The 25248-nt window shown below is 42.4% G+C and overlaps 1 protein-coding gene and 1 non-coding gene across 3 annotated transcripts in view; both read left to right on the forward strand.

The window, feature by feature from the left end:
* Positions 1–25248, forward strand: part of CNTNAP2 (contactin associated protein 2) — a 2251282-nt gene that overhangs the window by 2199902 nt on the left and 26132 nt on the right. For both annotated transcript variants that reach the window (XM_026456367.1, XM_026456368.1), the window contains one exon: positions 12646–12885. In XM_026456367.1, coding sequence (XP_026312152.1) covers positions 12646–12885 — 240 coding nt within the window. The remainder of the gene's footprint in view (positions 1–12645; positions 12886–25248) is intronic.
* LOC111551544 lies at positions 17621–17835 on the forward strand. Its single transcript, XR_002734394.1, has one exon. It is a non-coding gene; the product is annotated as a small nucleolar RNA U3 (small nucleolar RNA).

The following is a 25248-nucleotide window of genomic DNA, read 5'->3' on the forward strand; positions in this document are numbered from 1 at the left end:
CCAACTCAAGCATGGTGCCATCCTCAAAACACACCCCAGTTTATAATTGCCCGCCTGCTCAAGATGCTCTGTCCTGAACTGATCACCTCTCTGGGGTATTCTGACCACCCCAGAGGAAGGTCTCAGAAGCCACTTTCTAAATTGGAATATAGACTCCATCCTTTTCATGACTCAGCCAGGTCTCACTCTTAATTCCTAAATCCCATATAATTAACAAAAATACCAGAGTCCTGAGGGGTTGCTGGAAAACAAAACTGGGGGGAAAATATCCAGTTTTGTTCTATCAGCCCCGTTGTCCCAACAAGGAGGGGGAGAGGAGGCTACATGCAGTTACCAGGTGTGTCCTATACAATTTGGTATTAAAGGTGATTGGGGAGTCGGGTGGGGGGCATAATGGTATTTCCAACTATAGAAATGGGTTATTCGTTTCTGCTAAACTGTATTTAGTTATATCTAAGGAAATCATTTCAGCCTCTCAGAGTCCCTTTGGCTCATGATACTGTCCTCTTGAGTGGAGCCACCCCTTTTCACTAAATGCCATATGGCACATTCATCAATGTGCCAGTGATGTCTTGATTCAAGTTAATAAAATGATTAAATGTAGGCTTGGAATCACCACTAAAATTCTCCTTGAAGCCAATTTCTACCTATTTATCAAATTCCACCACTGTTCATCTCATGATTAATCTACCTTTAAAATACATCACTGAACGACAGGGATACATTCTGAGAAAAGTGTCATTAAGCAATTTCATCATTATGTGAATACCACAGAGTGCACTTACACAAACCCAGATGGTGCAGCCTTCTACACATCCAGGCTGTATGCTACAACCCATTGCTCCCAGGCTGCAGACCTGTGCAGCATGCTACTGCACTCAATACTGTAAGCAACTGTAACACAATGGTATTTGTTAACTAAACATAGACAAAGTATGGTAAAAATGTGATATAAAAGATAAAAATGGGCCAAGTGCGGTGGCTCATGCCTGTAATCCCAGCACTTTGGGAGGCCGAAGCGGGCGGATCACGAGGTCAGGAGATCAAGACCAGCCTGGCCAACATGGTGAAACCCTGTCCCTAGTAAAAATACAAAAAAAATCAGCTGGGCGTGGTGGTGTGTGCCTGTAGTCCCAGCTACTCAGGAGGCTGAGGCAGGAGAATCGCTTTACCCCGGGAGGTGGAGGTTGCAGTGAGCCAACATCGCACCACTGCACTCCAGCCTGGGGACAGAGCAAGACTCTGTCTCAAAAAAAAAAAAAAAAAAAAAAGATAAAAATTGGTACCCTTATATAGGGCACCTAACAGGAATGAAGCTTGGCAGGACTGGAAGTTGCTCTGGGTGAGTGAGTGGGTGGTAAGTGAATATGAAGGCCTAGGACATTATACTACTGTAAATTTTATCAGCACTGGACACTTTGACCACATTAAATTTTTTTAAATTTTCTTTCTTCAATAATAAATTAACCAGCTGGGTGCAGTAGCTCACGTTTGTAATCCCAGCACTTTGGGAGGCTGAGGAGGGTGGACCACTTGACGTCAGGAGTTCAAGACCAGACTGACCAACACGGTGAAACCCTGTCTCTACTAAAAATACGAAAATTAGCCTGGTGTGGTGGCGTATGCCTGTAATCCCAGCTACTCGGGAGGCTGAGGCAGGAGAATCACTTGGACCCAGGAGGTAGAGGTTACTGTGAGCAGAGATTGCGCCACTGCACTCCAGCCTGGGCAACAGAGCAAGACTCCATCTCAAATAATAAAATTAATTAACCTTAGCATACTGTACCTTTTCTAACTTTATAGATTTCTTAATGTTTTCAGACTTTTTGACTTTTTTGTGTGTTTGTATAACACTTAGATTAAAACACAAACACATTATACAGCTGTAAAAAAAAATTTCTTTTTATATCCGTATTCTATAAGATTTTGCTATTTAATAATTCATTTTTAACTTTTAAGGTTTTTCTTATTAAAAACTAAGACATAAATACACACATTTGCTTTGGCCTCCACAGGGTGAGGATCATCAATACCACTGTCTTCCACCTCCACAGCTTGTCCCACTGGGAGGTCTTCAGGGGCAGTGACACACGTGGAGCTGTCATCTCCTGTGATGACAACGCCTTCTTCTGGAATAGTTCCTGAAGGACCTGCCTGAGGCTGCTGCACAGTTACCCTTTTTTTAAAAAAAAAAAAGGCCGGGCGCAGTGGCTCACACCTGTAATCCCAGCACTTTGGGAGGCTGAGGCAAGCAGATCACGAGGTCAGGAGTTCGAGACCAGCCTGGCCAACACAGTGAAACCCTGTCTTTACTAAAAATACAAAAATTAGCCAGGGGTGGTGGTGGGTGCCTATAATGCCAACTACTTGGGAGACTGAGGCACAAAGAATCGCTTGAACCCGGTAGGTGGAGGTTGTAGTAGCTCAGGTCGTGCCACTGCACTCCAGCCTGGATGACAGAGCGAGACTCAGTCTCAAACAGCAACAACAACAAAAAAGTATACTCTAAAATAATGATAAATGATAAAAAGCATATTATGATAAATGCTAGGCAATAGAAAAATTTCAGCTCCATTATGATCTCCTGGGACCACCCTCCTACATGTGGTCCATCCGTGACCAAAGCATCATTATGTGGTGCCTGACTGTACTACTCAAACATATTACAATGAGATCATATCTATTTGTCTTGACCACAAAAATGTCATGAGAAACTTACTAAAATGCTTTGCTGAAATTTAGATGGCCTGTCTCTCTCTCAGTGTTCTCCCACCGAGGAGGCTATTACCCCAGTCTGAAAATTTAGAGGCTTTAGAGGTTCAGCAGTGAGAATAGGTGTTGACGGGAAGAAGCATCCGAAGGCCTCCCAGTGGGTCTCTGGACTGTGACCCTTGGTGACATCCAAGGTGGTTGCGATCGTATGGTTTAAATTTTGTGATGATCCACTGGAGCCTCAAGTTCAGTCTCAAAGCATTAGGCTCTGTTTTCTGAACATCATTTTATATGGCAGGGTCCCGAGATTCTAATTTTTTCTTGTGTTAATTATGTGACATGGAGTGTCAATTAAGGGAAACATCCAATACGCTTTCCAGAAACAGTTCTCCCTCTCGGTTTCTTTGTGTGCTTGACTGGCTCATGGCCCTGGGAAAACCATCGCTTTCAACCCCTACCTCAGCTCCATTTCGTGATGTTTATGCTTTCATGAGATCTTAGTCCTCAAAGGATTTTTTTTTCTTTTGGGTAAGATAGCTTTAGAGGCCTTCTTTGATAGGAATTATAGTACAACTGAGAACAAAGGAAGAAAAATTAAAAGTGACTACTTTCGATTTTACTGAATCTTTCAACTTGACATTACCTGGAAATATAAACATTTGCTAACACACTTTTCCTAGCCTACCCTTTGTTATGCTGCTGGTGAAATGTATGAGGTAAACATCTTTCTACCCTTTTTTCCCCATTGTCCCAAATTTTCCTGCTGCCCGGTGTTCGTTTCAAATGGCCCTCTGCTAGTCTTGGCCGACATACCTACCAGTGACTTGGAGAGGAATTAAGGAAAAGCTTGAAAACTGAAGCTCATTTTTTTTTTATGGTGTTGGCTAGAGTTTAACATCGTTCTCCAAAGCCAAAAAAAAAAAAACATTTAAGCAGAAGCGGAGCACACACAGAGATAAATTATTTCTCTGTACTACATTTCAGTTGGTAATTTCGTACACAGGATTCTATTTCTGCTGCTACCAAGTTAAAATGCAAAAGTGGAAACATTCCAGTGAGTAAGAAGCAGGTCTGTTCATTCCCAGCTCACGAGAAACTCAGGACACACATTAGTTTCTGTTTCCCAGCAGCAAATAGCCAGGACATATAGCTTCAATTTCCTGGGATTCAAAGAACTCAAATCAGACCTAATTTCCCATGAAGTAAATCACAGCACTCAGCTGTGTGGTTTGAGTGACAGGTACGTCCATTATTCTGAAAGGTCTTGTTACTTTCAGCAGAGCTTGTTATTCTTAGCCCTAAAAAATCATGCCATGTGACAGGGCACCTGAGGCTGAGGAATGGGGCACCGGCACCTTCCAGGCTTTCTATCTTACATCTGACAACTGGAAACATCCAGGAAAGAAGTGGAAAATCCACATATCAGATGTGTGCTCCAACCCATTCCAAATGTCTGGTGTTTGGGAAACATTTAAGGGATCATAAATTCTCTTTTGTATCAATGTTTTTGATACTGTGTAATTACAACTATATATATAGTTACATGTATATATGTAACTATATATAGTTATATATAGTATAACATATATACACATATACAACTATATGTAAATATATATACACAACTATATAGTTATATATGTATATATACAACTGTATATATACTTTTTTTCTTTTGGAGACAGAGTCTCGCCCTGTTGCCCAGGCTGGAGTGCAATGGTGTCATCTCGGCTCACTGCAAGTTCTGCCTCCCAGGTTCAAGTGAGTCTCCTGCCTCAGCCTCCCGAGTGGCTGGGATTACAGGCATCCACCACCACGCCCATCTAATGTTTTGTATCTTTAGTAGAGATGGGGTTTCACCATGTTGGCCAGGCTAGTCTCAAACTCCTGACCTCATGATCCACCTGCCTTAGCATCCCGAAGTGCTGGGGTTACAGGCGTGAGCCACAATGCCCAGCCATTACAACTATATTCTAAGATTAACCAGCAATCGTAAGTTTTTTGTTTTCAGTCTAGATTTTAGAAATGTAAATGACACCAGGCCCGGTGACTCACGCCTATAATCTCAACACTTTGGGAGGCCAAGGCAGGTGGATTACGAAGTCAGGAGTTCAAGACCAACCTGGCCAAGATGGTGAAACCCACTCTCTACTAAAAATACAAAAAAAAAAAAAAAAAAAAAAAAAATAGCCAGGCATGGTGGCGGACACCTGTACTCTCAGCTATTTGGGAGACTGAGGCAGAGAATTGCTTGAACCTGGGAGGCAGAAGTTGCAGTGAGCCAAGATTGTGCCACTGCACTCCAGCCTGGGTGACAGAGCAAGACTCCATCTCAAAAAAAAAAATGTGAGTGACAATTTCAACCTATTTAGTATCCCCAAAAGCTCAGGAGCTGTGATAAATTGATAAATAAAAATGTAATACTTCATCTTTTTGCAAAAATGTGGTGGGCTATATTAAGACATTTCTTTTTATTGTTGACTCTGGAAAGAAAAAATCCAGTTGTGTTTTATCAGTCCTTATAAAAAGATTTATGAGTTAAAATGCAGCAGAGGCCAGGTGCAGTGGCTCCCACCTATAATCCCAGCACTTTGGGAGGCTGAGGGGGTAGGATTGCTTGAAGCCAGGAGGGCAACATAATGAGACCCTGTCTCTACAAAAAAAATTTTAAAAATAAGCCAGGCATGGTGGTGTGCACCTGTAGTCCCAGGCTCTTAGGAGGCTAAGGTGAAAAGATCACTCGAGCCCAGGGGTTCAAGGGTACAGCCAGGCCTATGATCACACCGCTGCACTCGTGCCTGGCTGACAGTGAGACCCTGTCTCTAAAAATAATTAAAATTCAAAATGTGATAGAGACAGTAGAAGGAAAAATGATTCTGCTTCTCCCAGCATTCTGTCTCTGCATAATTGAGTTAGTGCATTTCATAGGTCAAGAACTATTTAAATTACATCTGCATATTTTAGTCCTGCATATTTCTTCATAAGAGATAAAAGCATCTAATAAATACAATGAAATTTCATTCATGTCTTTAAGGGATGAATAAAATGTCATAGTACCTAATCATATACATCAATTATGGATATAGATTTAATTCTGGCTGTGCATCCTTGGAAAGGCAGCTGATTGGCAAGACATCTCTGAACAAAAACTGCAGTCTGTTAGAGCAGGAGCTGACGGGGAACCTAGATGCTAACACTTCCTTGCCCTGCCTGACGTTTACCATTTGATGGCGTTCAAACTGAGAAATGAGGCTTATCAGATTTTACGTTGCTTTTTTTAGATGAATGCTCTTGGCTTTTTGTTGCTGTTGTTGTTATGGTTACTTCCCTTTGATTTATTCCACTAACCATTTAGACTCCCGTTCATTCAACTATGTCCAAATGGGACTAGAATGGAAAAACGGAATCCTACCTGATCAATGCAAATTCTACTCTCTCTCCAAGAGGCCCAGATGCCCAGCCCTGACCCTGGGAGCCACTGGGAGCTTCAGGTGCTGGCCCGGCAGCGCCTGGCCATGTTTTCAAGTGTACATCAGGTGACCACTCACCTATTGTACTTCAGTCTGATTTTCCAAGGAGTATTTAAAACTTCACCCAGGCAGTGATTTCAAACCGACTTTCTACTTATTCCACGAGGTGCCGTCGAACCACTGTTCTATGCAACAGGCCTGTGGAGGGTTTATGTAGCAATGGGTGTTCAGGATTAAGTCCTGCCTTCCTTCATAGGAGAGAAATTTATCAGTTCCTCTGGGTGTCAGTTTTAGAGCAATACAACAGTGTTTTGAAAGACAAGTCCATTTTTAATGAGACAGATTTTCAGGTACTAGTACTGCTAGAAATAACATATAATGATCTACTGGTTCTGAATACGCTGCTGAATTCCTGAATATGCTGAATACCTGCCCCTCCTCTTTTCTGGTTACATTCTGTACCTGTTTACCTATGAAGCTGAAAAACAAACTTTGACTACAGCTAACTATGATTGTTCTAATTTCCATAGTACTTGGTCCCATCCCACACAACCAAACTACGAATGACAGACTGTTGAATAGATGGTTTCAGTCACGGACAGTCCCTGACTTATGGTTCCACTTACAAGTTTTCAACTTTACCATGGTTTAAAAGTGAGATGCATTCAGTAGAAACCATACTTTGAATACCCCTACAACCATTCTGTTTTCTACTTTCAACATTTTATTATAAAATAGGTGTTGTGTTCGATGACTTTACTCAACTGTAGACTAATGTAAGTGTTCTGAGTATGTGTAAGGTAGGCTGGGCTATGCTATGATGTTCGGTAGGTTATGTGTATTTAATGCATTTTTTATTTACAATATTTCCACCTTACGACAGGTATATGGGAAGGTAACCCCATTATAAGTTGAAAAGCATCTGTATATTCATTCCTGCAGTCACTGGTGATTACTTTGTGCAAGGCATTATTTTTGAGGAACGCAAAGAGAAGTGACATTTAGTCCCAGTTGTCAAGAAAACTTTAATCCTAGGAAAGGCACAACAGGCCTCTGGCCCATCCAAAGAGAGCAGGAACACACCTGGTCCAGTTAGGTAGAGCCAGGAGCAGAATCCAGGAGGAAGCCCTACTGAGCGGGGGTCTCTGGTGTTCTAAAGTGATGGATAGTGACTGGTACTAAGCGTGAGGGGAGAGGGTGAATTACACCCGAGAACATCCAGGGGCTTAGAAAGGCATCAAACTCCTCTATCCACGACAATGTTCCCCAAACAAGAGTCATTTGAGGACCAATGTCACGATTTTTGTCATTTCTGATGACATTTTTACCATTTCTAGTGGCCTCCTTTACGGTTTACTTAACATTTTCCTTTAAACAGACTCACCATTTTTACTTAAATACATTTATGTTAAAAAGTTTATGTTAAAGAGAAATTTTGCAATACTACCATGAAATGAAATGCCAGTATCGCTTGCTCTCACGACACAGTGGTGCTAAAAATGCGTAATATAAAAATGTAATGAAATTCAGCACTGTTGTGCACCGAAGCATCCAGGTCTGAGGTCTGACCTCTCTTTGTTAAAAAGGGAAAATAGCAAGTGTTGACACCATAATAAAGATAGTCCAGCCCCACACTGCGCCAGCCTGTGACTCTGAGGAATTGAAAGGGAATCGGGGAAGGAATAAAATTAGATGTTATTTAGCTCCCAGTCTGTGAATTACCTAAAGACCCCCAGTGCCACCAGTCAACATACTTCACCCCAGAACAGAAGGAAGGAGCAGAACGGTGGGCAGTGCTTTGGGGCCAGCTGTAGTACGGTCTCTGCAGAGCGATTGTGTGCTGTGTTAGGGCTAGAACCAGGTTTGGCCATTTGTGTTGACCCTGCAGATTCTATGAAGGGGTGACTTTCACAATCCCTAGCACAGTGGGGAGCACACAGTAGATACTTATCAAGAGTCTTAAAGTAAGTCTTATTGATGCCCTAAAATCTTTTGCCTGTTTCATAAAAAGTAGAAAATGAACTTGACAGTGATTCTTTGTATCTCATAATATCACATCCCCCTCCCCAAAAGGGAATATTGATAGAAAACTAAAAGATATAAAAACCTAACAAAAATCATCTGGTGAATAGATCCCATGTAATACACAAGAAGAAGACATAGGTGCATTTGAATAATCTCAAAGGAAAATAAGAAATCTCCTTCGATAAGTCACATCTAAATGCTTATCCAGACGGGGCACAGTGGCTCATGCCTGTAATCCGAGCACTGTGGGAGGCCGAGGTGGGTGGATCGCTTGAGCCTAGGAGTTTGGGACCAACTTGGGTAACATGACAAAACCCCGCCCCTACAAAAAATACTAAAATAAATTAGTCCGGCATGGTAGCATATGAGTATGGTTCCAGCTACACAAGAGGCTTGAGGTGGGAGGATCACTTGAGCCCAGGAGATCAAGGCTGCAGTGAGCTGAGATTGTGCCTTGTACTCCAGCCTGGATGACGGAGCAAGAACCTGTCTCATAAATAAATAAATAAATAAATCCCTGTCCAAGTAAATAAATGCTTGTCCAGTTGCTGAAAAGGAGCTCAAGCGTGTACACAAGGCCCCAAGCACAGCTCTGTCCTCCGTGGAACTGGCTTTATTCTCCCTGTGTTTCCTGCTCAGGTTCCCTTTTCTCTTTCATTTCTCACAACACTCCTGCCTCTCACTTGGCATTCAGTAACTGAGCAAGGAGCGGGAAAGCATGCTAATGCATCGCAGATGGAGTTGCTGCATTTCCTTAAAAGGACTGTCATGAGCATTTCATTTTAACGTGTTACCCGGAATTGTGTCAGTGTTTTAAGTGGGCTATTTTCTATAACCCATATCATTATGCATATAAGACATTACTGATTGCCACTTGAGAATCTAATATTAAAGTGATTGTACTGCATTTCTAAAATTTGCATTTTTAAAGCAAGTTCCCCCCACAAATAACACCTTACCCAAGATACCTCCAGGCAGAACATTGTTTCTTACAGTAAATGATAATTTAATATTTGATTTCAGTAGAGACCAGTCTAATCAATTATAGAGTAACATAATTTACTTGTAATAAATTCAAAAAAGTGATGGCTATACTATCATTTATAGATGTTCTTAAGAAATATGGAATCTTATTCCAGACACGCATTTCTGTAACTTTCTGGTGCTTTAAATGATGCTAATGAATATTTGACATCAGTTCACCACATTTTTGAAAATCAAATTGTTGGCTCAACCTCTAATGAAACACAATCTCAAAGCAGTTTTAACAACCATTTACCTTTTTTCTAAAACCCTCACTCTATCATTTCTATGGGGTTCCTGCCTAGAAATATCAAAAGTCTATATGAATATAAAACATAACGTAGTCTATTTTTCAAAGAGAAATTGAGACTAATGCAAAATATTTGAGTTCTGCTTTTTTATATGAAACATAAATGTTTATTCATTGGCAAAGCCTTAACTTCTCTAAGCCTCGGTTTCCTCATCTGTCACTTGGGAGACAATCCTATTTAGCTCAGAGGGGTGCCAGGAGACTTAATGGGATACTGCATAATAAGTACTAAGCACAGTGCCCCCCCACATGTACTGCCCTTGGTCTGTGCTCTAATACTGAAGCAGAATATGTCCCTGACCCTTGTGCGGGAGTTGCAACAGGGGTGCCCTCAATGACCCAGCCCACAGCTTTCAGCCCCTCTTGGGAGGAAGCATGCATGTGAATGAGGCAGGAACTGGAGTACACGAATGCTGGAACCAGCCAGCCACTTAGGCACTGCCAGGAGCAAACTCCACTCACTTGGCCCCACTGTGCTCCACCCCTTGTGGGGGAAGCACATGGGTGAGTGTGTGCAGGAGCCAGGCTGAGCGCTTTTGAGCGTCAACAGGAATGAACTCTGTAGGCTCCGTGGCAACATCTAGGGGTGGTGCCTGCAACCCCAGAAGCCCCAGAGGGCGTGTTACAGTGCTTTTAGCTCTGCTGTCCCCGGACGGCCTAAGTGTTAGCTCAGTGGTCCCTCTGCCTTTTCACGTGAGGCAGCTGCCTTCTGCCAGTGAGGACAAACGGCAAGTTAACAGCCTTTTGTATCCACACTGGCAGCGCCCAAGCTCTTGTCCTGCATCCAGGAGAAATGACGTCACACAAACAAATTGAAGGATGATCAATGTGGGGGATTTTATTGCCAATGAAAGTGGCTGTCAGCAGGAAGGGAAGTTGAAAAGGGGATGGAGAGGGAAGGTAATCTTCTCCTGAAATCCAGCCATCTCTGGCTAGATTTTTCTCTGATGTTACATGTCAAGTTGTCCTTCTGAAGTCAAGCTGCTTCTCTCCAACGTCCAACCGTAGTCGCCAACGTCCAACCATAGTTGCCAACGTCCAGCTGCTTCTCTTCTCTCTGCCAGCCGAGTATGGGGTTTTTATAGGCACAAGATTCAGTGGGGCAGGGCCATGGGTGCTTTTGGAAAAGGCAGCATTTGAGCCAGAAAACAGCGATGTAAGTTCTCACTTTGGGCTGCGGTTTCTGGCTTGAGGGTGAGGGTTTGACAGGGACCCGCCCCTTTCTGCCTAGATTTTCTCTGCCACTTTTCTCTACCATTGTATCAATATTATTCTTATCACATAGCCCTGAGTTGGAACCATCAGGTCCTGCAAACTCCAGAGCATCTACTGCACTTTGGCTCCGCCAGGGGAATTGGTCCCAGCCAAGGGTCTCTAGGAAATGGGTACATCAACTAGATGTGGAACACACTCCAGTTTTGGAAATACTGGTTCTGCCCTCCAGGGCATCAGAATCCTCCTTTTGGTGACCCTGCTGCCTTATAGGGAAGAAACAACAGTTGAAACACTGGGAATTTTCCCCAAAAGGGAGAAGGCCCAGAAAGGAGAAAAGCTAAAGAGAGTGAAAGAGCCCCAAAGAGAATGGAAACGTGAGAGCAGGTCATTCGCCAGGGCTCATTCCTGCCATCCAGCCCCAGCTTCTGCTGCTCAGTGGACGCTTCTGCCAGTGCTCACAGCCCCACAGGCCTGGGCCTGGACGCCTCTGCTGCCACCCATGATCTCTCCCTGCTCCACCATCGGAACCCCATGCCGCAGGCTCCCTCCCTCGAGGCCACCTCATAAGGAGATACCAAGGGGAAGACAGCTCTTTAAGAAGTGTGGACTCCATGTTAAATTGGGACCCCGCAGATAGATATGGCTTTGAAACGATTGATTTTCTGTGGTGTCATAGGGCAACCTGCCCTCCTCAAAGTTGTGAAAACTGTCAGGGACCCTATGACATGGAGCCAGAGTCAGAAGTTTTCTACCCAGATCTCTAACAGAGGAGATAAAATGAACACTGGTTCACGATAGATAACAGCTTCAGCAAACGGCAAGCAAGTGTACAAAGATGCTGGAGAAGAACAAAGCACTTTATCCACGTCCCCTGCGGCATCCTGCCTCAGCCCTGGGGCAGAAGAATCTTCCTGTGAGCCCAGGGAGTCGGCAGGGACATGAGGGGTTAACACAGCACTTGCTCAGAGCAATTGCGACACTGCCGCTGGAATTATCTTCTTCACACAGTTCCCAGTAGTGGTTAAAAGGCTCTGAGGTCAGTCCACCTGGCCCACTAGCTAAGGGCTCTTAAGCATTTAAGGACCCTTTCAACATTTGTTTGATAGTTGCTAAAACTTGGGACAGAGGGGCTAAAAGACATTGATTCAACTGGTATAACAATGTGTGGGTACATTGCACTCGGTACCTTGGAAATGCCTCCACTCAGTCTCATCTGAGCTGAGTTAGTTTGGGAAGATGTTGAGCCTACAGGCTGGGGGGAGATGGTGAGATTCATCAAGGCATGTGTACGTTTGTGATTGGGTTGGGAAAGTTTCCTGACTGCCAAAACCTCCATCAGACTGTAGCAGGGATTCCGTAAATCTCAGAATTCCAAGGGGATTGGATTTTGAAGAAAGGAGATGTTCACGTACAGGCTACTGGAATTCTTGTTCATTTTTGTTTTGTTTTGTTTTAAGATTTCTGAAGAATAAGTAAGAGATACAAAACAGAACCATAGTTTGCTAGGAGGGCAGAGCAGGGCTGTTTTACTCAATTTGTTAAGAGGGTCAGGGAAGCATCAGAAAAGATGAGAAAAATCAATCAATCAGAACCAAGTCACTGTGGTGAGCTTCAGCAGCATCTGAAGTAGCCAGAAGGTACTGAGAAATGTATTTTATCGCATATAGTCTTATTTTCACCCTACCATATTCTCTGTTAACACAAGGTTTCTTTAAAGTCAAGTCTGCAGCCCTAAGTCTTATTGACTCATTAATATTTCACCTAAAACAATGTAACATCTTAAACTGAAACCTAAATGTAAGATTTGGACACAAGCATTCAAAGACAGGTATGTTGTACAGCTGGACTAAGGTCAGTCGCATTACATTTTCATTTCTTTTTTTCTTTTAGAAACAGGGAAAATTGACCAAGAGATTCACAAATACAATACCCCAGGATTCACTGGTTGCCTCTCCCGAGTCCAGTTCAACCAGATCGCCCCTCTCAAGGCCGCCTTGAGGCAGACAAACGCCTCGGCTCACGTCCACATCCAGGGCGAGCTGGTGGAGTCCAACTGCGGAGCCTCGCCGCTGACCCTCTCCCCCATGTCGTCTGCCACCGACCCCTGGCACCTGGATCACTTGGATTCAGGTAAAGTCTCCAGCAACCTCGGGCACATTGCTTCATTTCTTTAAACCTCGGTCTCTTGGGACTATGGAATGGATTTAATAACAGAACCTCACTGGTAATGTCATTGGAGGATTAAGAAAGGTCAAAGGAATGTTGTGAGTATGGAGTTCTCAGGGCAGCACATCTGAAGTACTCGGGGCCAGAAATAAGTAAGTTGAAGAATGTAGGAACTATTTACTCTTCAATTAGGTTAAATGATGACTTGCCTAAACTGATGTCTGTGCCATGACTATGGGTGATTTGATCAATTCATTTTCTCACTTTTGCCTCTTATGACTCAATGACTTGCTGTAATAGTCTGTGTTTTAATTTAAGAAGAGGTTTACCTAAAGCAATATAGAGATCCATATCTTGGCTCTGTATTGACATGAATAATACTGTACTGTAAGCTTCCAGATCTTTAAGAGATGCCTTTAAGCTTGCAAAACTCTGTGGATTTAGTCCCCCTTCTTTGAGTGATAAGACATGTAATTTGAAAGCACAGGGCTCAAATGAAAGGATGTAGCTGTTGGCTGAAAAATTAATTGGATGAAAGGGTATACACATAACCCTGGGTGGCAGACAGCCTATTAAGCTGTATCTCAGGAGACTTAGGTCATACTCCTAGCTCCACCTACATTGGCCTTGGGCAACTCAAGTGACCTGTCCAAGTCTCTGCTTTTTCACCCATACGGTGAAGAAGGGGAGGGGAGTGTAACCTCTAAGTGACCTCCAAATCCAGCATTCAGTGGGTCTCCAGGCAACATGTGATGTTGCTGATGCTAAAAACAGGAAGAAGATGAGGCAGGAAGCAACGGCGATGAGGCCTGGATTCCAGCACCATCCCTGCCTCTCACCAGCAGGTTAACCTTGGGCAGTTTTCACAAGCTCATTCCTCAGTTTCCCCATTTCCTAAATGGAGATAAGACCTAACTCGTGGAATTCTATTTAAAGTGATGTGTTGTGTTTAAATCTGACGTGTTTAATCACAAGCATGTAGCAAGTGTTAAAGTTTAGCTACAATAATATTAATAATAATGGTTATTATTATATTAGACACATTTTGCTATAATGCTTGAACATTGAGGAAAGACTTCCAAATCATCTCCCCCTACAAACTTGTAACAGTTCATTCTCTAAACCTTGTGCATTTGATTGCTTTAATCATGCTCCCGCCCCACACATGGTGTGTGTGGCTTCAGATCAGCTATTGTCATCGTGATTCCTTGCCAGGGTTGTGCTGCAAAGCTTTGTGAAGCTTAGAGAGAAGCCAGAATTGCCCTGTTGTCAGAATAGCCCATTTACAGACGAAACAATCCTCTTTGTTCCTCACACATGGATTCCTAGAACTGATGCGGGGTGCTGTGTGCCAAGGGCACATATGAAGAATTCCCTTTTATGAATGTTGTTAAGATGACACAGCAGGCTGGCTTTTCCTCATGGGCTGGCCTGAACAAAGGAAAGCATTCCTAATGCTGAAAGAAGAAAAGTCAGAGTGAAAATACAAGAGGAGAAAAGATACGTCAGGGCCACAGAGGAACAGAGATCTCTCAAATAAATTCCTCCGAATGCCCAAGTAGACAAATACCATGAATGATCTTTGCAATGCAGGAGTCCTTCCGCTGTCAAAGGGACCTACTACCTGAGGCTGTGAGCACCGGTGGTGTAAGTCAGGGCTGAGAGACTAGTTTCTAAAACCTCTAGATCCTACCTTGGGCCAATATGAGTTGCTATGTATTATTACTTAATTAGAAATTTGTTCGTTAAGATCTGTGAGATAATATCTTATCTATTTTGTTAAGAGTTTTAGTTCCTTTATTTTTAAAAAAATCATGCTTTGTGGGTGACAGTTTCTTTTTTCTTTTGTCTCAAAAAAAAAAAAAAAAAAGTCTTGCCCAGCTGCCCAGGGTGGAGTACAATGGCACCATCTCAGCTCACTGCAACCTCCTCCCGGGTTCGAGCAATTCTGCCTCAGCCTTCTGAGTAGCTGGGATTACAGGCACCCGCCATCATGCCCAGTTAATTTTTGTATTTTTGTAGAGGCAGGATTTCACTGTGTTGGACAGACTGGTCTTGAACTCCTAACCTCAGGTGATCCACCTGCCTTAGCCTCCCCAAATGCTGGGATTACAGGATTCTTTTGATTGATTTATGAAAATGTATACAGGGAATATATCTGTTAGTATTTGATGTTCAAGTCCAAATTCTGTAACTCTGGTATTACAGTAGGCGTGTGCTATGGTAACATGAGATCCATTTGCAGAAAAATTTCCACTTATACTTGGAGAGTTCTTACGCAGTGTCCAGCAGGTGAAGTGTTAATCCAATTGTCATTACACCAATTACAAGGACAGAAAACACTTGACTGGGTTCGGTGGCTCACATCTGTAATGCCAGCATTTTGGGAGGCTGAGGCGGGTGGATCACGAGGTCAGGAGTTTGAGACCAGCCTGACCAACATGGTGAAATCCTGTCTCGACTAAAAATACAAAAATTAGCTGGGTGTGGTGGCACATGCCTGTAATCCCAGCTACTCAGGAGTCTGAGGCAGGAGAATTGCTTGAACCTGGGAAGCAGAGGTTACACTAAGCTGAGATGGTGCCACTGCACTCCAGCCTGAGTGACAGAGCAAGACTCTGTCTCAAAACAAAACAAAAAAACGACAGAAAACAGTTTACAAACTATAAGGCAGAGGTTTATTTAAATAATATTTGATTTTCCTTTTTTCTTTTAGGTGAATAGGAACATGAGACACAATGTGGGTTGAGGGGCTAGGAGGAGGGACGGAGGGCAGATGTAGAAATGAGGGAAGGTTACTTAACAGCAGCCTCCAGTTGCTCAGTGTCGGGGAGGAAAAAGTTTTCCTCTGTCCTGTTCAGTTCAGTACCTGGGGGCCTGCAAATCAAACTGATAAAAGACAGATTAACAGGTGGGCAAGGGGACCTTATTTATATGCATATAGGAGCTTCTCAATAAGTAGCTAAAGCTAGAAACTTATATGCCCAGCTTAGTAGGGAAAAGGCCTCAATAGGAAGAATACACGGGTTTCTAGAAGAACAAATGAGAGATGAAGAGTTTGTGATGGTGCTTGTTCATACAGGCCTGAGTGATGTCTGCATCGCATTCATTGCCATAAAACTTCCCTGGAGAGAAGACTTATGGTAGGTTTCTTGATCTTCTTCCTGGGAGTGAAAGCCACCTGTAAGAGGAAGTACGGCAGCCTCATTTTTCCAGAAATCTCTGCTTTTTGTCAGATAAAGGAAGCACCAAGAAGGCTTCTTTCTGCACCTACTGAATTCTCAGTGGCTTCAGTTTAAGTTCCATACCAACTCAGGTTCTAAGTGCATCCCCCACATCAGCAATTGCACTCTGGTTTTGTGAGCCTGAGGTCATCATTCCAAATTTGGACTTCAGGGTTTTGTACTTTTCCGGTAATATTTCATGTTTGACTAGAATAAGATTCGTTGCTATCAGATATTTAAAAACAAAACAGTGTATACACAAAAATGCCTTCCCACCTGTAAATAACATGAGGTGCTTCAGTCTGTGTAGGGTTAGGACAGGAAGAAAATAACGTGAGAGCTCGTGAGTCGTGGCTTGACTAGAGGACATTTGGAAGTAGATTATCTCATCCAGTACCTTGGAAGTTTGGTCCTCAACAAGCAGCACTGGGTCTCCTGAAAGCTTTTTAGAAATGCAGACTCTCAGGCCCCCACCCCATACTGTCTGAATCAGCATTTGTGTTTTTTAGCATGGTTCCCAGGTGACTTACCACTGCAATTTAAAAACTCTAATCGTGTGTAGCGCTTCTCAATCTTGGAAGCACTTTAGAACTACCTGGGGAGCTTTTTAAAATCCTGATTAAGACTATATTTCTGTCAGAGGTGTCTGAACCAGAGCAACTCCATCTCTAATAGGGGCTGGGTAAAATAAAGCTGAGACCTACAGGGCTGCATTCCCAGGAGGTTAGGGCATTTGGTCACGGGATGAAATAGGCAATTGGCACAAGATACAGCTCATAGAGACTTTGCTGATAAAACTGACTTCTGGTCAGCCTCACTGCTACACTCCCGCCAGCACCATGACTGTTTATAAATGCCACAGCAATGTCAGGAAGTTACCCTATAGGGCCTAAAAAGGGGAGGCATGAATAATCCACCCCTTGCTTAACATATAATCAAGAAATAACCATAAAAATGGGCAACCAGCCGCCCTTGGGGCTGCTTTATGAAGCAGCTATTCTTTTATTCCTTTACTTTCCTAATTGATACAATTTGACCGTGTCTCCACCCCAGTCTCATCTTGAATTCCCACTGTTTTTGGGAGGGACCTGGTGGGAGGTCATTGAATCATGGGGGCAGGTCTTTCCATGCTGTTGTCATGATGGTGAATAAGTCTCACAAGATCTGATGGTTTTATAAAGGGGAGTTTCCCTGCACAAGCTCTCTCTTTGCCTGCCACCATCCATGTAAGATGTGACTTGCTCCTCCTTGCCTTCTGCCATGATTGTGAGGCTCCCCCAGCCATGTGGAACTGTGAGTCCATTAAGCCTCTTTCCTGTATAAATTACCCAGTCTCAGGTATGTCTTTAGCAGCAGCGTGAAAACAGACTAGTACGCTAATAAACTTGCTTTCACTTTATGGATGCACCCTAAATTCTTGGATCTTGTATAAGATCCAAGAACCCTCTCTGGGGGTCTGGATCAGGAACCCTTTCTGGTAACACTTCCATGCACCACTTCTACAGTTTCTTACCAGAGAGGTTTCTCTGAACTTGTGGAGCACCGGAAACCACAAGGAGGAGGCTCAGCATTCACTCCTGAGCATGAAGCCAGCTCTTGGTGGTGCTTCTCGGCAGTTGCCTTTTGCCACTGATGATCACTCTTCTCTTCCTTTGGGAGAGTGAAAGGGAAAGGATGCCATCTGAATGATTTTTTTTTTAAAGAAAAATCCCAATATCTAGTCCTAAACCCCTGACAGACCAAATCAGACCCTTGGGGAGATGGGGGGGACATGGGTGTGTGTGATGTAAACCTGTAAACCCCCCCTCCCCAGGAGTGTCCAGTATGTGACCAAGGTTGAGAATCACTCACCAAATAAAAGGGTCCCTTTGGTAAATAAGGTTACCAAAAGAAAAAACGGAATACCCAAATACTGCCCAAAACATAGTTTATGAGAAACAGTGAAGCCTTTAGGTGGTGGAATCAGAAATAGAAAGGCTGCACCATCAAGCTTACAAAGAGACGGGGCTCTCTGGCCATTTTATAAGGAAGCTCACCCAGATAGAGGAGACATTTTTACCTAAATCTCAGGAGAACTGATCTGCCTATTTGCAACTGGAAAAGCAGACTTGAAACAAACAAATGAACAATACATTTGTGGTGTGAGGCAGGACTTTGTGGCTCCAGTGAAAGCACCTCCTTATGGAAGGGGCTGCATGCCAGGAAGGAACCTCAATTTGAGGAAGATGTCAAATTATTGCTGAGTGTTTTGAATTGGCTGCTAACATATTTTGAAAGATAGAAAAAGATGCTGCTTTAAAATGAGGGCTGTGCTTTTCTGAAAATATAGCAGGTGCCTTGCTGTGAAGGGTAAGGAATCATATGGCCTTAAAGGGATCTTGGGGATCAACCAGGGCTAGTCAATTCATACCTATACCAGGATGTTTGTTTTGTAGGAACTTGGTGTTAGAATGGAAAGTAGAATTGAAGACATCTACCCATAGGTCTTGTGATCTTTCTGCTCCCGTATGTGCCTTTCTACTGTCTGAGATCATATTAAATGATAAAAACAGAAAATAGGTTCTAAGGTATGCTGGCTCTATGTAATAAGATTCTTTTTCTCTTCTGTAACACTACTGACTGAGCTATTTGTTACCTCTCCAATGCCCTTTGGGCTCTATCAATCAGTGTTTTCTAAAATGAGGGACATTTATGGTTGGTCAGGTTGTACACTGCACAACTACAACAGATGTCATTTGTAGTCTCTTGCTTCTGGGGCAGTGCAACATGTAGCTAGGGGGTCACGATTATGGGAGCAAAGAGACATGGCCTCGTGTAACATACAAAGCAAGTCATTTCCTGTTCATTTGTCTTTCAACCCTTATGGTTTTGTAAAAGAGAAAGTCTATTTGGTTCTGGCATGCCTTTAACACCTCTCCCATGACTGTATTTCACCTTATAATAAAGAGAGAACAGGCTTCTGGTTAGTGCCTTGGCAGGCAATAGAACTACTCAGTTGGCAAAAAGCAGCAGAAACCTCAGCAGAGGTAAATGCTCCTGACAGCTTTGAAGAGAGCAGTGGATCTCCCAGCATGGAGGTTGAGATCTGAGAACGGACAGACTGCCTGCTCAAGTGGGTCCCTGACCTCCGAGTAGCCTAACTGGGAGACATCCCCCACTAGGTGCAGACTGACACCTCACACAGCAGAGTACACCCCTGAGACGAAGCTTCCAGAGCAAGAATCAGACAGCAACACTCGCTGTTCAGCAATATTCTATCTTCTGCAGCCTCTGCTACTGATAACCAGGCAAACAGGGTCTGGAGTGGACCTCAAGCAAACTCCAACAGACCTACAGCTGAGGGTCCTGACTGTTAGAAGGAAAACTAACAAAGAGAAAGAACACCCACACCAAAACCCCATTGGTACGTCAGCATCATCAAAGACCAAAGGCAGATAAAAACCACAAAGATGGGGAAAAAGCAGTGCAGAAAAGCTGGAAATTCAAAAAAATCAGAGCGCATCTCCCCCTCCAAAGGAACGCAGCTCATTACCGGCAACGGAACAAAGCTGGACGGAGAATGACTTTGGTGAGTCGAGAGAAGAAGGCTTCAGTCGATCAAACTTCTCAGACCTAAAGGAGGAACTATGTAACTAGCACAAAGAAACTTTTGAAAAAAGATTTGATGAATGGCTAACTAGCATAACCAATGTAGAGAAGTCCTTAAAAGAACTGATAGAGACGAAAACCATAACACGAGAACTACGTGACAAATGCGCAAGCTTCAGTAACTGACTCAATCATCTGGAAGAAAGAGTATCAGCGATTGAAGATCAAATGAATGAAATGAAGTGAGAAGTGCAGAGAAAAAAAGAGTAAAAAGAAATGAACAAAGCCTCCAAGAAACATGGGATTATGTGAAAGACCAAATCTATGTCTGATTGGTGTGCCTGAAAGTGCCGGGGAAAATGGAACCAAGTTGGAAAGCACTCTGCAGGATATCATCCAGGAGAACTTCCCCAACCTAGTAAGGTAGGCCAACATTCAAATTCAGGAAATACAGAGAACACCACAAAGATACTCCTCGAGAAGAGCAACTCCAAGACACATAATTGTCAGATTCACCAAAGTTGAAATGAAGGAAAAAATGTTAAGGGCAGCCAGAGAGAAAAGTCAGGTTACACACAAAGGGAAGCCCATCAGACTAACAAACAGCAGACCTCTGAGCAGAAACTCTCCAAGCCAGAAGAGAGTGGGGGCCAATATTCAACATTCTTAAAGAAAAGAATTTTCATCCCAGAATTTCATATCCAGCCAAACTAAGTTTCATAAGTGAAGGAGAAATAAAATCCTTTACAGACAAGCAAATGCTTAGAGATGTTGTCACCACCAGGCCTGCCTTACAAGAGACCCTGAAAGAAGCACTAAACATGGAAAGGAACAACCGGTACCAGCCATTGCAAAAACATGTCAAAATGTAAAGTCCATCGATGCTAGGAAGAAACTGCATCAACTAGCGAGCAAAAGAACCAGCTAATATCACAATGACCGGATCAGGTTCACACATAACAATATTAACCTTAAATGTAAATGGACTAAATGGTACAATTAAAAGACACAGACTGGCAAACTGGATAAAGAGTCAAGACCCATCAGTTTGCTGTATTCAGGAGACCCATCTCACATGCAGACACACACATAGGCTCAAAATAAAGGGATGGAGGAAGATCTACCAAGCAAATGGAAAACAAAAAAAAGCAGGGGTTGTAATCCAAGTCTCTGATAAAACAGACTTTAAACCATCAAAAGATCAAAAGAGACAAAGAAGACCACTACATAATGGTAAAGGGATCAATTCATCAGGAAGAGCTAACTATCCTAAATATATATGCACCCAATACAGGAGCACCCAGATTCATAAAGCCAGTCCTTAGAGACTTAGACTCCCATACAATAATAATGGGAGACTTTAACACCCCACTGTCAACATTAGACAGATCAACGAGACAGAAAGTTAACAAGGATATCCAGGAACTGAACTCAGCTCTGCACCAAGCAGACCTAATAGACATCTACAGAACTCTCCACCCTAAATCAACAGAATATACATTCTTCTCAGCACCACATCGCACTTATTCCAAAACTGACCACATAGTTGGAAGCTGTGAAAGAACAGAAATTATAACAAACTGTCTCTCAGACCACAGTGCAATCAAACTAGAACTCAGGACTAAGAAACTCAATCAAAACCGCTCAACTACATGGAAACTGAACAACCTGCTCCTGAACAACTACCGGGTACATAACAAAATGAAGGCAGAAATAAAGATGTTCTTTGAAACCAATGAGAACAAAGATACAACATACCAGAATCTCTGGGACACATTTAGAGCAGTGTGTAGCACTAAATGCCCACAAGAGAAAGCTGGAAAGATCTAAAATTGACACCCTAGCATCACAATTAAAAGAACTAGAGAAGCAAGAGCAAACACATTCAAAAGCTAGCAGAAGGCAAGAAATAACTAAGATCAGAGCAGAACTGAAGGACATAGAGACACAATAAACCCTCCAAAAAATCAGTGCATCCAGGAGCTGGTTTTTTGAAAAGATCAACAAAATTGATAGACCACTAGCAAGACTAATAAAGAAGAAAAGAGAGAAGAATCAAATAGATGCAATAAAAAATGATAAAAGGGATATCACCACTAACCCCACAGAAATACAAACTACCATCAGAGAATACTATAAACACCTCTACGCAAATCAACTAGAAAACCTAGAAGAAATGGATGATTTCCTGGACACGTACACTCTTCCAAGACTAAACCAGGAAGAAGTTGAATCCCTGAATAGACCAACAGCAGGCTCTGAAATTGAGGCAATAATTAATAGCCTACCAACCAAAAAAAGTTCAGGACCAGATGGATTCACAGCCGAATTGTACCAGAGGTACAAGGAGGAGCTGGTACCATTCCTTCTGAAACTATTCCAATCAATAGAAAAAGAGGGAATCCTCCCTAACTCATTTTATGAGGCCAACATCATCCTGATACCAAAGCCTGACAGAGATACACCAAAAAAAGAGAATTTTAGACCAATATCCCTGATGAACATCAATGCAAAAATCCTCAATAGAATACTGGCAAACCAAATCCAGCAGCACATCATAAAGCTTATCCACCATGATAAGTAGGCTTCATCCCTGGGATGCAAGGCTGGTTCAACATACGCAAATCAATAAATGTAATCCAGCATATAAACAGAACCAAAGACAAAAACCACATGATTATCTCAATAGATGCAGAAAAGGCCTTTGACAAAATTCAACAGCCCTTCATGCTAAAAACTCTCAATAAATTCGGTATTGATGGAACATATCTCAAAATAATAACTATTTATGACAAACCCACAGCCAATATCATACCAAATGGGCAAAAACTAGAAGCATTCCCTTTGAAAACTGGCACAAGACAGGGATGCCCTCTCTCACCACTCCTATTCAACATAGTGTTGGAAGTTCTGGCTAGGGCAATCAGGCAAGAAAAAGAAATCAAGGGTATTCAGTTAGGAAAAGAAGAAGTCAAATTGTCCCTGTTTGCAGATGACATGATTGTATATTTAGAAAACCCCATTGTCTCAGCCCAAAATCTCCTTAAGCTGATAAGGAACTTCAGTGAAGTCTCAGGATACAAAATCAATGTGCAAAAATCACAAGCATTCTTATACACCAGTAACAGACAAACAGAGAGCCAAATCATGAATGAACTTCCATTCACAATAGCTTCAAAGAGAATAAAATACCTAGGAATCCAACTTACAAGGGATGTAAAGGACCTCTTCAAGGAGAACTACAAGCCACTGCTCAGTGAAATAAGAAAGGACACAAACAAATGGAAGAACATACCATGCTCATGGATAGGAAGAATCAGTATTGTGAAAATGGCCATACTGCCCAAGGTAATTTATAGATTCCATGCCATCCCCATTAAGCTACCAATGACTTTCTTCACAGAATTGGAAAACGCTGCTTTCAAATTCCTATGGAACCAAAAAAGAGCCCACATTGCCAAGACAATCCTAAGCCAAAAGAACAAAGCTGGAGACATCATGCTACCTGACTTCAAACTATACTACAAGGCTACAGTAACCAAAACAGCATTGTACTGGTACCAAAACAGAGATATAGACCAATAGAACAGAACAGAGCCCTCAGAAATAATACCACACATCTATAGCCATCTGGTCTTTGACAAACCTGACAAAAACAAGAAATGGGGGAAGGATTCCCTATTTAATAAATGGTGCTGGGAAAATTGGCTAGCCATAAGTAGAAAGCTGAAACTGGATCCTTTCCTTACTCCTTATACGAAAATTAATTCAAGATGGATTAGAGACTTAAATGTTAGACCTAAAACCATAAAAACCCTAGAAGAAAACCTAGGTAATACCATTCAGGTCATAGGCATGGGCAAGGACTTCATGTCTAAAACACCAAAAGCAACGGCAACAAAAGCCAAAATTGACAAATGGGATCTAATTAAACTAAAGAGCTTCTGCACAGCAAAAGAAACTACCATTAGAGTGAACAGGCAACCTACAGAATGGGAGAAAAATTTTGCAATCTACTCATCTGACAAAGGGCTAATATCCAGAACCTATAAAGAACTCAATCAGATTTACAAGAAAAAAACAACCCCATCAGAAAGTGGGCAAAGGATATAAACAGACACTTCTCAAAAGAAGACATTCATACAGCCAACAGACACATGAAAAAATGCTCATCATCACTCTCCATCAGAGAAATGCAAATCAACACCACAATGAGATACCATCTCACACCAGTTAGAATGGCAATCATTAAAAAACCAGGAAACAACAGGTGCTGGAGAGGATATGGAGAAATAGGAACACTTTTACACTGTTGGCGAGACTGTAAACTAGTTCAACCATTGTGGAAAACAATGTGGCGATTCCTTAAGGCTCTAGAACTAGGAATACCATTCGATCCAGCCATCCCATTACTGGGGATATACCCAAAGGATTATAAATCATGCTGCTATAAAGACATATGCACACGTATGTTTACTGCGGCACTATTCACCTTGGAATCAACCCAAATGTCCATCAGTGACAGACTGGATTAAGAAAATGTGGCATATATACACCATGGAATACTACGCAGCCATTAAAAAGGATGCGTTCATGTCCTTTGTAGGGACATGGATGCAGCTGGAAACCATCATTCTCAGCAAACTATCGCAAGAACAGAAAACCAAATACTGCATATTCTCACTCATAGGTGGGAACTGAACAATGAGATCACTTGGACACGAGAAGGGGAACATCATACAATGGGTCCTGTTGTGGGGAGGGGGGAGGGGGGAGGGATAGCATTAGGAGATACACCTAATGTAAATGATGAGTTAATGGGTGCAGCACACCAACATGGCTCATGTATACATATGTAACAACCCTGCACATTGTGCACATGTACCCTAGAACTTAAAGTATAATTAAAAAGAAAAAAAAATAATTAGTAGGGATGTAAAGTCTTATCAATATATTTATTTAAATAAGAAATTTAACCAATTTTGTGAAAATAAGTAAATAAATAATACTTGGATTTTACAGTATATGTCAAGAAAAATGTGAAGGTGATTTTCACCTGACTGGAGTTTCAGAAACACCAGGCAGTAGAGAAAGATCACCCCAAGCACTGGGGCCTAGCATGGGGCTTTAAGAACACATTTTTATAGGGGGATGAGGTAAACAAAAGACTTACACATTATGATTTAAGTTGACTTGATTTAAACCAGTTCTGCTCTATTAGAAACCGCCACTCTTTTTTTCTTCCTAGTTATTTCCCTCTTTGATAATAAGTACAGCCTGTTTCTAAACCATTATATGGTCCTTAGGAATATTTTTAGAAGAGTAGTTACAAGGTAGAAAAAGTAGCCCCCAGAACTGAGGTAAGGTTTATGTAAAGGTCACGGAATGCCAGGTAATTGCCGTGATTCACCTCTCAGAATTATGGACTCTGTTGTGATTTTTCCTTTTTGTCTAATTTAGGGAATCTTATTTGCTTGGAATGAAAAGGACTTGCCAGCAGGAAGACAGCCACAGA

This window comes from Piliocolobus tephrosceles, chromosome 8, assembly GCF_002776525.5.
Source record: "Piliocolobus tephrosceles isolate RC106 chromosome 8, ASM277652v3, whole genome shotgun sequence".
Taxonomy (NCBI): domain Eukaryota; kingdom Metazoa; phylum Chordata; class Mammalia; order Primates; family Cercopithecidae; genus Piliocolobus; species Piliocolobus tephrosceles.